Consider the following 15,044-nt stretch of genomic DNA (forward strand, 5'->3'; position numbering starts at 1 on the left):
CAAACTTAATGTAATTACATTGCATGAATTTCGAATTTATAGAATTTGAAGGTAAATAATAACAATTTAAATAAACTGATCAATATATAATATAATAAATACATCAGATCAACCAGCAAAACACTCTAGTAAACCATTGGTCTAGTGGGCTAAAAGAGCAACTAATGTGTATGTTCAAGGCAAACGACAAGATCACACTATTTATGATAAAGTCAAAAATCATGTGATTAAATTGTACATTTTGCTATAGAGATATAAAAAACAAGATTACAAAGTGCTCAAAGGAATTGGAAGCATTTAGGAATTTTGCTTGATCCTTACTATATTAAAGTGTCATCCATTTGTTTTAGTACACATTTGAGAAACTATCTCTTGAAACAGAATGCTCACTCCCGCGTCTTGATAAAAGGATTCCTTCATTAAAAAAATAAAAATTCTACATATAAATAATTGAGTGGCTCCAAAGCTGGCTGATTTCATGGACTGCCAAAGGGAAATCTTGACTGCCCTGAATAATTAAGAAAAAAAAAATCCACCCAAAAACATATCCAGATTGCAACGTGGTCTTTCGGCCAGTTGATGGCAAATATGTTCTGTGCCTTTAGGTAGCCGAATGAATCCACATAATGTTGTGCATATTTTGCTTAATTATACCTTACTTCAATCAATGTTGAACTAATTCTCAAGTTAAACTCAAAAGCGAACCATCATGATAGTTGCATGATATTTACTCCCAGCCATTTCATATAGAAGGAATGAATGAAAATTGACATTATGTGTTACTAGGTGTTCATTTTGTCAGGGAATAGCTTCATATATGTACAAGACAAAGTGCTGACATGTTAGGGCATGATGGTACTGCCCCTTTAATAGTAGATGTCCAGAGCTGTCCAAAACAGTTATCTGTTAACCTTTTATTGAGATACAGACATGACCCCTGGTCAGATTTCATCTCTCAAACTTACATATGTTACCCTCCAAGCAGAGACCTTTCCAACAATGTTTTTTGTTTTGTTCTACAACAAAGTAAAAAAAAAAAATCCTATACTCAATGCAGTGGTGAGGCAGGTCTGGATTTGAAGACAATTTACTAATATCTATATTGAAAAAAACCGATTACATTTAGGTATCCTTTGTAAATAATAAATATTTGTAAATAACTTTGTAAACATCTTATGATTTTGTGACAATATGTAAAAAAAAAGTGGTCTTTGAGTCCCCACCTGACCATACCACTGCGATGATGTGTCAGGTTTAGTCCAGAGACTAAACTCAGGCTAACTGATACACAGTTATGGATGAGCGTCCCAACCTGTGGGCAGCTGCAGTACAGTTGGCTGAACTGAAAATCCACATACTACCCATTGAACACATTTCACAGCTGTTCATAAAACTATGTCAAAGACATACCATGGAACAGTTGTCACACAAACAAAAAAATACATATTGCTTCTTAGATCATTTCCCTCTTTGTGTGCATGTGTTACAACCCATGCTTTAGATTAATATAAAAACACAATATAACTCAAGGAAATGTTGTCCATTGCCCCAACAATTCAATTATTGATCTTCATTCGCATTACTTATCACTTACATTGGAATGCATATCAGCATCAAGAATCAATCATCAATATTTAAAGAATATTTTAACTGTGGTCATCAAAATAACAAATATCAGTTGTTGTTATTCTGTAGTAGTCAAAAAAAAAAAAATATGCAGCTTCTTTGCACATACATGCATAACAAGGTTTGCGTACCTTATAGAAAAATAATGGGCAGTCAAAATGGTTTCATGAATATAAAGGAATAGTTGATTCAGCAGGATTTCCTTTTTTGGCACATTGCTGATATCAGCCTCCAGATGTTTACCATCCACAAAATACAGAATTTATTTTTCAAAATAGCACAAAATAAAATATTCCTGTTCACTTGTATTTATTTAAATGGCCCAAAAAAGTTCCTCACAATGTAAAATACCACCATGCACTACTTCTGCATTTGAGGTCAATGTTACTCTGGATAAATCTAGAGTAAATCCACCTAGCACTATATACTTTTGTGTGTACACAGTCCTGTGGAGCATATGATCAAATGAGCACTGACCGTATCTGGCATCTCAGTTCTACTTACTTCTGCCTGAGGAAACGGTTTCCTGAGGAAACCCTTTTTCTAGAAAGTGCACATGTTTGTGGCATCGCATTTAGCAACTGCACAATTCTAAGATGGATATTTTACTTGGCGATGCACGCATTTGTCAACCCAGCGGTCCTTTCATGTGATGTTAATGCGTCGTTGCGAGCAGCCTTCGTCTCTGTGCTGGGCTGTAATGTTCTCGTTTAGAGGTGGGAGTATGAGTTGGCATCGTTGCGTGGAATGAGATCGGTGCTCTGTGGTATGAAATCCGAAAAGAGAGTGAAGATAAAATAGTCAATGATAACGTCAGCGAACGTACGACAAAGTATGTACATTTTCCACACCCCATAGTGTTTATGGACTTGATATTGTTTAATACAGCAATACAATGTAAAATACATTAAAAAATATTTAATGTTGGACAGTAGGCCTAACTGCCACTGTTGAATATATGGTGTGGTTCTGTGTGTGAATTGCATATTTGTGTCTAATCATGCTGCCATGGACACCTACCTACATGATGAAATGGGAGGAAAAAAAAACATCCCTGGATTCATAATGACCATCTTATTCTATTAGATTATAAGTATTGGTACACTTACACATGGCATGGCTCTAAGTGTGGGAACTGTATGCTGCAGCTTTGATTATGATTTACAATTTATTTATAGTTCTCTCATATTCTCCTTGTTTTTCCTTCATCTAATTATTAAAACATGCATCACTCGATCTAGAACAAGACCCAAACATAAATAAATACATTTTAGGCCTCATAAAAATGAAAGTAACATGAACATAATACGCCTAATGTGAAGTAGACAATTTATATTTATTACTTAATTTTTGTAAAATTTGTTTTAGAAATGCTTAGTTAGATATGTTTGTGAATGGTTATCTTTAGATCAAATGTTATGTTGTACATATTATGTTACAGATGGCAACATACCCATGTATAACATAAAAAATGATAATGTTTGGTAAAGAAGAGATGATATAATCTGATATAATATGTTTGTAAAGTTATACTTCCCTTAAGGCCAGGATTATGTATATGGGCAGTACATCTCATTCAACATTGCTCTATATTCATATCATTAGCAAAAAGGTTGCAAATGGCCACAATTGATAAAATACAGTCTGTATCTGTTTACAATTATCATGTAAGAAGACTGGAATAGCAGCAAATCCCAAAAGTTCTTTTTTAACCAAATACTTAAGGTGAAAAGTCCTGAAAGTAGAAAACTGCACGGACACATACACCACACAGCAGGTGGTGTTTTTACATTCAACAGACGTGTTAAGAGTTCAAATGTCCACACTTTAAACCTATAAATTACACTAATCTACGGTCATCTGTTAAAAAATGACATATTCCACAAAACGACTATGTCTATTCCATGTTTGTTTCTTCAAGCTTGGTGTGCAGTTATATCTCAACCTGGGATATCAATTAAATATATTCAACTATTACTCAGTATTAGTTCTGTTGGATTTCTCTCACTACTTTTTGAAACAGTACTTTTTCAAACAAATCTAGTTGAATCGATAAACTAATGTACTATATCTACATATGTATATGTATATATATATATATATATATATATATATATAAAGTCTTTCAGTATTTTAAACAGTCATACAGTAAAACATTACAGCATTATACCACCACGTTCTAAAGCCATCAATGTTGTGCAGTGTGCAGCAGGATTCCTTCCTCCCTGTGCGGTCAGACCTAGCTACATGTCCATCAAGTCCTTCAGAGCTCTCTCTATGTTCATCCGATGCCCCACCCTAGTGACTCCCAGGTCCACCAGGTCGTCCTTCTGCAGCGACGGCAGGTGGCTGCCCTCAATGTCGTTGTCCAAGAAGGCGTCCTTGTGCTCTGACAGGTTCAGGTGGTCCAGCCAATCGGCCACGTCCTCCTTGCTCCAGAGGACCAGCGGCTTGGAGGCGAAGGGCTTATTGGAAGAGGCGGAAGGCGACGACAGCAGAGGGGAGGACGAGCGGGAGATCCCAGAGCCCAGAGGCGGAAGCACGTAGAGGTCGGCCAGGGCAGGAGAGGAGGGGGAGGAGCTGGAGGCGTGAGGGGGATGCCTGAGGCCCGTGTCAGGGGGAGGTGAGAGGCTCGGGGAGGGGGACCTTTGGATGGAACCGGACAGTGCGCTGGAGTTGGTGATGACCTCTTGGCACGAGAGCGAGGACAAGACAGTCGTGGAAGCGAAGGTGACTGTGTTCCTGCGCGGGACGCCAGAGGAGAAGTCTGCGTTTCTGGAGAGACATAAGAGAACACAAATGTTGAATTCATGAAGAACATGCAGATGAGAATGCATGAAATGTACATTAGTGATCCACTCAGAGCTTCTAGCAAACTGCCTAGGTAGATCCAATATGTGACAAAACAAAAGACACCCAAGAACCACTACCTATTAATTTAAGGTCAGACAAATTACAGACAAATTACAGACACATATAGACTGACATGTATGTTGTCAGACAGAAGCCACTCTTGGTGAGCCTGTGACTACAGTATGCAGTGAACAGTGTGACAGCCTCTAACCCCAGGGCTCCACTGAAAACACTACGTCATCATTGCACCTTCCATTGATTACTATAGCCATGTTTCCCAGCTGAATGAAAACGATGAGTGGCAACATGTGCAAGAAGAAAGCCTGCGTGAAGTATCCTACCTGGATCTCCTTGTTTCTCCAGCTTTGGACATGTGAGGGTGCTTCCCCTCTCCTCCGTCCCGGGACGTCCGCGGGGCCTCCCCAGAAGCAGGAGGAGCTGGGATGTAAGAGGGAGGTCCTCCTCCATTGTAGGAGCTCTCGTCCCGATGTGCCATCATGCCCTCGTGTCCCATCTCCTTCCCGCTCCTGTGGTGCAGCAATACGTTGTGCGTCTTCACCTTGGTGCTCTTGTTGGATTTGTTGATCATGGCGGCGGCGGTGAAGGCCTGACCATCTGCATAGACGGCGCACGCGTCCAGACCCTCGCCCCCTCCCTCCGAGGACAGGGTGGACATGGAAGAGACGTTGGACGCAGTGCCGGTGGTCTCCAGCTGGGGGTCCCCGCCGACCGACCTGCTGTCCACCTCCACCTCTATTCCTGAATCGCCGACCGGACCAAAGCTGTCGAGGGAAACTTCTGGATAAATAGGAAGCATGGTGTTGGTCAGGCCAGCTGGTGCACACTTGATCTCATGTTGGCTGTTTGTGGGCAGGAAGTAGGAGGGATAGAACGGGGAGACAGAACTCTGGCGGGCCGCGGAGGCGGAGCCCGGCGACGCGTTTTGCGTTTGCTTCAGGATCTCGGTGATGGCCAGGGCCTGGTCCGAGGACAGGTTGTTGGTTTGTTTCAGCAGCTCGGCGATGCTGCTGGCCTGGCTCTCGGAGATATCAAAGCTATTGGCGAACTCTATCGGCGGTGGGAGGGACTCTGGGAAGAGCTCGTCCTCGGGGATGTCCACGGACGCCAGCGGCGGGGGCGGGATCATGCCGAACGGGAGCTTGACTGGCTCCTCGGCCGAGCTGACGGTGATGAAGGTCTTGTGCGGGGAGATGTGGATGTGAGACGGATTATGAGACAAGGGAGGGGCGGAGGCCGGCTGGCTGTGGTCCTTGGACGCGGCGTGCTTGGCGCCCCGCTCCTCCCCACCAAGGAGACCCCCCGAGGAGCCGCGGCGTGTGCGGTCCGATGTGTGCACCATTAGGAGGCCGGCCCGCTTGTGCTGGGACAGGTCTTCGTCTCGCTGCGTCTGCTCCACTCTCTTCTTGTCCTTGGCCAGAGGGTGCTCGTACTTGGTGTCCGTCTCGTACTTGGATTCAGTCATCTGCCTGGGGAACGGTGACACATGTTTCAGATGAGAGTTGTTTTTTTTACAGTGTTTTTCTCAAGTGTGTTTTTCTGAATATTGAATATTGAAATCTGAATAGTGTGTGTGTGTGTGTAGAGAGAGAGAGAGAGAGAGAGAGAGAGAGAGAGAGAGAGAGAGAGAGAGAGAGAGAGAGAGAGAGAGAGAGCGAGAGAGAGAGAGAGATTGTTAATTAGAAATAATATTATGATAATAGATTCAGAACTTCATATGAAACAATTCAGTTTCAGTTCAGTTCAGGGTCAAGGATACTCTCCCACATGAACTATCGATATATATGAAACATGGAGATTTTAAGTAATATTAGGTTGAAGTTATTAGGTTGAAGAAATTATTCTAATTAACAATATTGTACTTAGGGTTAGGGTTAGGGCTGATTTCCCATGTTAAAAGCTGCATAATTCAGCAGAGTGGACCATACAGAAGTGGACTAAACTGGTCATTCTAGATGTGGAGTGTAAGGACAGACATCAGATTAAATAGTACATTGCTATTAATTCAACATTATACCTACAAATCACCATATTTGATGCAAGACTTATTGCATTATTTATCCTACGTCATACAGAGGGCAAAATTATGAATTATCGTACAACTGGCAATGCTGGTCGTGTGGCATCACACATAGACGGAAGGTAGTTCTGCTCAAGGTGGAAAGAAGATAGCTTTGGCACCAAAGACTACAACTAAAGACTACAACAACCAGGCAACCACCAATTGAGGCCAGCTGCAGCTCACCCTGGTGATTGTTTATTTAACAAGGCTTTTGAGGGAGAGAGTGGGGACTGAAGCACAGCCTGTGGGAGGGCTTTGGTGTCTGTATTGTTAAGCTGCAATAATAAATAACTATTTGATACTGTGTATTTAAAATAGAACCAAACCCCAACACCACTTGCAGATTGGCTTTTCATTGTAGACGACTCTCTCTCTCTAGGTTAAACACATGCTATTGCATGCATAAACAGTTGAAACATGGTTACCATGGTAACGTACCCGGTTTTGGCTTTCATTGTTCCGGTCAGGTTCACTAAAGCTAGCTGACAGATACTGGGACTCTTTTTTAACAAGGGAGTAGTTACGCCCGCCCTGCCCTGCCCTCACCATGCTATTCATATTATAGGCCCAATTAAAATGGAGATTGTAATTTATGATCCATCATAAATCAGCTGGTCAGCTGGGCAGTTTTTTGGACATGCTTCATTCTCCATGCTCCTGTTTCTACCCTTTAGCCCGCAACATGCTTCTGCATGGTGTATATGAATCCTCATCTTTCGTCATCCGCTTATCCGGGGTCGGGTCACGGGGGCAGCAGCTCAAGCAGGGGGCCCCAGACTTCCCTTTCCCCGACCACATTGACCAGCTCTGACGGGGGGGATCCCGAGGCGTTCCCAGGCCAGTGTTGAGATATAATCTCTCCACCTAGTCCTGGGTCTTCTCCGGGGTCTCCTCCCCACTGGTCGTGCCTGGAACACCTCCAGGCACGACCAGTCGCGTCCAGTGGGCATCCTTACCAGATGCCCGAACCACCTCAACTGACTCCTTTATAAGCAGAGGAGCAGCGGTTCTAATCCAAGTTCCTCCCGGATGGCTGAACTTCTCACCCTATCCCTAAGGGAGAAGCCAGCCAGCCACCCTCCTGAGAAAACTCATCTTGGCCGCTTGTATCCGTGATCTCGTCCTTTCGGTCATTACCCATCCCTCATGACCATAGGTGAGAATAGGAACGAAGATCGACTGGTAGATCGAGAGCTTTGCCTTACGGCTCAGCTCTCGTTTCGTCACGGTGCGGTAAAGCGAACGCAATACCGCCCCCGCTGCTCAGATTCTCCGGCCAATCTCACACTCCATCGTACCCTCACTCGCGAACAAGACCCCGAGGTACTTGAACTCCTTCACTGGGGCTAAGGACTCATTTCCTACCCGGAGAAGGCAATCCACCAGTTTCCTGCTAAGAGTCATGGCCTCAGATTTAGTGGTGCTGATCCTCATCCCAGCCGCTTCACACTCGGCTGCCAGCCGATCCAGTGAGTGCTGAAGGTCACAGGCCGATGATGCCATCAGGACCACATCATCTGCAAAGAGCAGTGTTGAGATCCTCAGATCACCGAACTGCAACCCCTCCCCACCACGACTACGCCTCGATATCCTGTCCATGAATATCACAAACAGGATTGGTGACAAAGCGCAGCCCTGGTGGAGGCCAACACCCACCGGGAACGGAACTGACTGGCTGCCGAGAACGTGGACACAGCTCTCGCTTTGGGAATACAGAGATTGGATGGCCCTGAGGAGTGACCCCCTTACCCCATACTCCCGCAGCACCTCCCACAGTTTCTCCCGGGGGACCCGGTCATATGCCTTCTCCAAATCCACAAAACACATGTAGACCGGATGGGCATACTCCCAGGCCACCTCCAGGATCCTTGCGAGAGTGAAGAACTGGTCCGTAGTTCCATGTCCAGGGCGGAATCCGCATTGTTCCTCTTAAATCTGACAATCGGCCGAACCCTCCTTTACAGCACCTTAGAGTAGACTTTCCCAGGGAGGCTGAGAAGTGTGATACCCCAGTAATTGGCACACACTCTCTGGTCCCCCTTTTTGAACAGGGGAACCACCACCCCGGTTTGCCACTCCTTTGGCACTGTACCAGACTCCCACGTAATGTTGAAGAGGTGTGTCAACCATGACAGCCCCTCAACACCCAGAGCTTTTAGCATTTCTGGCTGGATCTCATCAATCCCTGGGGCTTTGCCACTGCGGAGATGTTTAACTACCTCAGTGACTTCCACCAGAAATTGACGACGAACCACAATCAACCTCGAGCTCTGCCTCCATCATAGAGGGCATGTTAGTCGGATTCAGGAGTTCCTCAAAGAGTTCCTTCCAACGTTCGACTACCTCCTCAGTCGAGGTCAACAGAGTCCCACCCTTACTGTACACAGCTTGGATGTTTCCCCGTTTCCCCCTTCTGAGGTGTCGGATGGTCTTCCAGAAACACTTTGGTGCCGACCAAAAGTCCTTCTCCATGTCCTCTCCGAACTTCTCCCACACCCACTGCTTAGCCTTCGACACGGCAGCAGCTGCAGCCCTTCGAGCCCGCCGGTACCCTTCAACTGCGTCAGGAGTCCTCCGGGATAACATACCCCGGAAGGCCTCCTTCTTCAGTCGGACAGCTTCCCTGACCACCGGTGTCCACCGCGGTGTCCGAGGGTTACCGCCCCTTGAGGAAGACCCTGAGGCCACAGCTCCCTGCCGCAGCTTCAGCAATGGAGGCTTTGAACACCGCCCACTCCGGCTCAATGCCCCCAACCTCCACAGGAATGCTAGAAAAGCTCCGCCAGAGGTGTGAGTTGAAGAGCTCTAGGACAGGGGCCTCCTCCAGACGTTCCCAATTCACCCACACTACCCGTTTGGGCTTACCAGGTCTGTCTAGAATCTTCCCCCATTCCCTGATCCAACTAACCACCAGATGGTGGTTGGTTGACAGTTCCGCCCCTCTCTTCACCCGAGTGTCCAAAACATAAGTCCTCAGATCAGATGACACGATCACAAAATCGATCATCAATCTTCGGCCTAGGGTACTCTGGTACCAGGTACACTTATGAGCACCCTTATGTTCAAACATGGTGTTCGTTATGGACAATCCATGACTAGCACAGAAGTCCAGTAACAAACGACCACTCGGGTTTAGATCAGGGAGACCGTTCCTCCCCACCACGCGTCTCCAGGTGTCTCCATCAACCACCGTCTCCATTGCCCACGTGGACGTTGAAGTCTCCCAGCAGAACTACGGAGTCCCCTACTGGAGCCCCATGCAGGACTCCATTCAGGGTCTCCAAGAAGGCAGAGTACTCTGAACTGCTGTTCAATGCATACGCACAAACAACAGTCAGAGTTTTCCCCCCCACCACCCTTAGGCATAGGGAGGCGACCCTCTCGTCCACCGGGGTAAACTCCAACACTGCAACGCCCAGCCGGGGATTTATGAGTATCCCCACACCAGCCTGGCGCCTCACGCCCTGGGCAACTCCGGAGAAGAGTAAAGTCCAACCCCTATCCAGTAGTACGGTACCAGAGCTGAGACTGTGCGTAGAGGTAAGCCCCACCAGATCTAACTGGTAGCGCTCCACCTTCCTCACAAGCTCTGGTTCTTTTCCCCACAGTGAGGTGACATTCCACGTTCCCAGAGCCAGCTTCTGCCGCCCGGGTCTGGTCCGTCGGGACCCCTGACTTTCACTGCCACCCATGTGGCAGCGCACCCAACCCCAGCGGGTCTCCCTGCAGGTGGTGTGCCCACAGGACGACGAAGGGGGGGGGTGCCACGTAGCTCTTTCGGGCTGTGCCCGGCCGGGCTCCGTGGCCACCAGGCACTCGCTGACGAGCCCTCCGTCTGGGCCTGGCTCCAGACGGGGTCCCGGGCTTCCTCCGGGCAGGGTCTCTCCTCCTCTATTACGTTTTTTCATGGGGTCTTCTTGACTCATTCTTAGTCTGGCCCCTCACCTGAGACCACTCTGCCATGGGAGACCCTACCAGGAGCACATGGCTCCAGACAACACAGCCCTCAGGTTCACAGGGACACGCAAACCTCTCCACCACGATAAGGTGACGGTTCCATGAGAGGTGTATATGAATCCTTTGTGAAAATGCCAGGCTGCAATGTTGTAAACAGTTTTCAATTCATACTTCTGCGCAACATGCATTCATGTCCTTACACCAAATGTACACTGGGGGGGGATTTATCACCCAACTATAAAACCCAATACGGGATCATTTGAAGAAAAAAAATCTGACAGTAACTGGTGAACAGCTTGTCAATACACCAATCAGAGGTCTACCACATCTAGGGGAGATGAATGTGAAATCTAGGGGGGACTTTGATTTGTTCTGCATGTTTGCAACGGGGCTCCCTGGCTGTCTAAAACGGATCATCACATTTGTCTCACACATTTAAAAACAGGCCACAGAGCAAACTGCCTGGTCAGCAGAACACCTATGATGACTTGGCCATTCATACTTTTTCCTAAAATACATTTTTAAGCGATCAGTCACATAGGAGTGCAAGTCAGCTTTGAGTAAGAGCTAGAGTCAGATAGAATAACTAAATACAGAGATTGTCGACTACTTGCCAAACACTGGACAGATGATACAAGGGAAGACATGCTGGCGATGACAAAATCACACCAGCCTTTCCCTTGTCCTGGTATGAATGTAAACCCTTGGTAGGAACTGAGCTGGGATCAGAGGAAGCCTTACCTTCGCAGGGCTCCCCTGGGCCCAGTGCGGGCCAACGGGGTCACCGTTGCGCTGCCGAAGGACGACTCCGCGCTCGGACGAGCCAGTTTTGTGTCGATAAACAACGGCATGTTGAGGTCCGACTTGGACGACTCTTGAGTCTTGAGCGGCTGCGGCTGATTCTGTCCCCTGATGGCCTGGTCCCTGGCGGCCAACGCCAAGGCTAGAGGAGAGCTGGGGTCCAAGGGTTTCCCGGTGACCGGGTGCAGGTAGTGTCCGTATCCCATGGACGGGGAGGCCGGCGAGGACAGCGACGACAGAGAGGGCGTGTACGTCTTGACGGGCAGGCTGAGAGGGCTGAGGTGGTGCTGGTGCTGCTGAGAGTGGTGCAGGCCGGTTCTGGTGTTGAGGGGGGCTCTGAGCATGGAGGGCTCGGGGGAGTTCAGGTCCATGAGGTGGGCCGCGCTGCCGCCCCCGCCGCCGCCCCCGCCGCCGCCCCCGCCGCCGCCACCGCCGCCTCCGCCGCCGCCGCCACCGCCGCCACCGCCGTTGGAGTCTGGGATGTTAAGCAGGGACAGGGGGTTGACCACCAGCCGGCGGAAGTGCTCGTCGCTGCTCAGCATGCCCTCGTCGATGGAGCGGGACTGGCGCAGGCGGGAGGGGGCGTGGGCGGCGGGCTCCTCGTCCCCCAGGTCCGTGGACCTGAAGGAGACCGAGTTCCGGAGGTCCGCCAGCCGCCGGGACCGTATGGTGGGCACCACAAAGACACTGCTGGTGTCTGGGGTGGTGTCGGGTCGGAGCTGGCCTAAAAGCAGAGATTTGAAACCATCAAATACCATCAAATTCCAGACTATTTTTGCACTTTAGAATTTTAGAATTTATGTATTGTAAATGTTACTTATCTTATTTTATTTCATTTTACCAAATGTTATCCTTTGAATCCTACTGAATGCATCGTGGGTCAGAGACTAATTTTTTTCGGTACTATTTGTCTTGTACATTTGTTGTAATTGACAATAAAGCTGACTTTTGAAAAGACCAAATCTTCTGATGTTTAAGCCATACCATGCTAAAAGATTGACGATGCAAATTAACAAAATATATGATAAACAACTGTATACATATTTATGCTTACATAAACTGTGTACAGCAGCATAGATACAGGTATAGCATGTCTAGTGTACACGATGACACGCTCTATTTTCATTTGACAGAATGCAAAAAATATGACCTCGGGACGGTCGCTAGACTTGGCAGACCCCTTGTTTTAAACATTGCATGAAGGAGTGTGAGTCACCCTGCTATATTTAGAGCCCCTGCTATATCCATACAGCACCATGTTCCCAGCCTACCTGGCAGATCCTGACTTCCAGGCTCCACCTCCATGCTGCTGGCCTGGCTGCTCTTACCGCTGCTGGAGGTGGACGGCTCCTTGATGATGATGGTAGGGATGGAGATGGAAGACCCCTTCTCTGGCTTGTCCTCCACCTTGGGCTGCTTCATCAGCATCCCTTTCCTTAGGATGGCACATGATGGTGGGTTTGTTGGTGGTAGTGGTGGTGGTGGTTGAAATGGTCGGGGAGTCACAATGGTGAGGAAAATTGGATGTTGTTGTTGTAAAACCAACACAAGGAGGGATTTGAAGAGAATTGTCCATCATTTTTTAAATCTATCTGAACCTAAGCGTCTCCTACATATCTAAGCTAAATATCTAATATCTATCTGGTTTGTACGTCGGCATCTGCGTGTGTTTTTCAAACGCAGTCACTGCCAGCACTGGTGCCTGGGAAACTGTGCTTTATTCATTGAGACAAAAATTGATATGCACAAGTAAAAAATGTCCCATAAAATCATTTGATGGAATTACTAACTAAGTACTCAGTACCAGGTACCTACCGTGATTGCTACTATTCGGCCAGGTCATTCAGACTATGTCAGTCCAAACTGATTCCCTTCACTCATTGGTAACGGCGATACACCTATATTGAGCTGGTAACACAAACGGAGTGATAATAAAGATTGTAACAACAAGAGTACCTTGCTTGTTTGCTCACGCTGAAGGAGCCCATGTTGGAGCTGAGTTTCGCCCGGTCAGAGTACGGGTTCTCTGGTATCTGGGCTGGGGTACAGCGGTTGAGAAAACTCTGCTGGGCTGTAGGATGGGTGTATGGGTTGCTGTTACTGTGGTGTGGTTATTAAAGCTGAATCATAAATGACCCTTAGACAGAGGAGTCTAGACAGCTACAGGTCTGCCTCTGAAATGTAAACACTTAATGGATATGGTACATAAAAACGGAAGTAAGTACTTGAAGAAATGCCACATCTAAGCTCTGAAATGGGTCTCACAGAAAGGTCTTGAATAGCACTGAAATGAATTACTGTATGGCAAGTGCAGCACTTCTAAAGGTGATGGTGGCTTCGATTAACATTTCAAAATGGGAATTAACTCAGTACATATTATATTCAGTTGTGGTATATTCACACCCTGTGTGGTGTATTCACATCTGGTACAGAGAACCATATTGGTCTTTGTCACAGTTCATTTCCCATTACAAATACTCCTTACTGTAATCACAAAGTACATTTCATGCATTGTTTATTCTTCAATATGTTAACTTGTGGTAAGGATGAAAATTGTGTTTGATTAGAAAAACAAAAGATGGAAAAAAATTCCCCATAAATGCTCATGACGTCACATAGATGAACCCGCCTGTTTCCAAACTGAATGACTGTTAACATTTGGAAAAACATTTGGAAAAGAATAATGTAATGAACCAGGCCATCGTTAAATCACCACACACAGAATTACCTGTTCCCCCAGCGTTCCGTTTCCACGCCGTGTCCTCGCTGTCCTCGGCCTTCTCCGCGGCAGGAGGGCAGACCTTCCCGGGGGCGGCTCCGTTCTGAGGGAACCGGGGGTACACTGCGCCGCCGTACAGCACCCGCTCCTCAGGCTCCGGGGCCTGGGGGTGGGACGAGGTGTAGGGGGAGGGGGACGGGGGCGAGGGGGGGGAGACGGCCGGCGGCGGGGGGATGTCTTCGGAGGTGTCGGGCATGGAGAGGCTCCTGGCCAGCTTCAGCATGGGTGGGGACAGGAAGGTCTTCTCCTCCTCGGTGACCCCTGGGGGGCGAGACGCACGCGGCGATGGGACATTGGTGTTAAGATGCTGAGTTGGTTTATTTATTTATTAAGGTCACGACCGTGGCAGAACTGATGTGTGTTGCACTGCAAAGTAGTGTTTGCTTCACTTACTTTGCAGCAGTAAACCGGAAATTCAAGGGAATTATACAGTAGCACAGTAGTGGAATTTTGTTTATAAAAATGGTATCTGATGATGATGATGATGAGGTGATGATTATTATTTGTATAATTATAAATATCAAACATAATTATTACAAAATAAAACTAAATTACCAAGTGAATGAAATGTAAAGATCAAGTACCTTAAAGCATCATGGTCTTGTCATGTGTATGTGTCATGTGTATTTCGTCAGTGAACCAGTGCACTGTCCTCACCGATGGATTTCTGTCTCCTGATGATTCCCTGTTTAGGTATTCCCAGGTAAGCTGCTCTGGCGTTCGTTGGTCCTGCCCGGCTCGGCTGAGACACTTCCTGGATATCGCCAATGGACTACAATGAGACAGGAATCAGAAAAGCACAAAGTGAAAAGTAAGGTAGACACTTGCCCTGGAATCACCACCACGTAAAAATGTAATAGTTGGCCTCAGGGGACAACGTCACATAAAGTTTCAGCCTACTTTAAAGCAGAGATGTAGCCTAGTTTTTATGCTGAGTTTTAGCCTACT

General features: G+C 47.0%; 1 protein-coding gene across 1 annotated transcript in view; it reads right to left on the reverse strand.

Moving 5' to 3' along the window:
• Positions 1–3,869: 3,869 nt before the first annotated feature.
• LOC311357865 (SH3 and multiple ankyrin repeat domains protein 2-like) overlaps positions 3,870–15,044 on the reverse strand; it is a gene marked incomplete at both ends in the record, with an annotated part of 36,782 nt that continues 25,607 nt past the window's right edge. The window contains 8 exons of the mRNA XM_084477886.1: positions 3,870–4,401; positions 4,821–5,966; positions 11,258–11,651; positions 11,772–12,041; positions 12,589–12,752; positions 13,274–13,388; positions 14,046–14,357; positions 14,754–14,868. Coding sequence (XP_084334012.1) covers positions 3,870–4,401; positions 4,821–5,966; positions 11,258–11,651; positions 11,772–12,041; positions 12,589–12,752; positions 13,274–13,388; positions 14,046–14,357; positions 14,754–14,868 — 3,048 coding nt within the window. The remainder of the gene's footprint in view (positions 4,402–4,820; positions 5,967–11,257; positions 11,652–11,771; positions 12,042–12,588; positions 12,753–13,273; positions 13,389–14,045; positions 14,358–14,753; positions 14,869–15,044) is intronic.

This window comes from Micromesistius poutassou (genome assembly GCF_964030765.1).
Source record: "Micromesistius poutassou genome assembly, chromosome: 13".
Classification (NCBI taxonomy): Eukaryota; Metazoa; Chordata; class Actinopteri; order Gadiformes; family Gadidae; genus Micromesistius; species Micromesistius poutassou.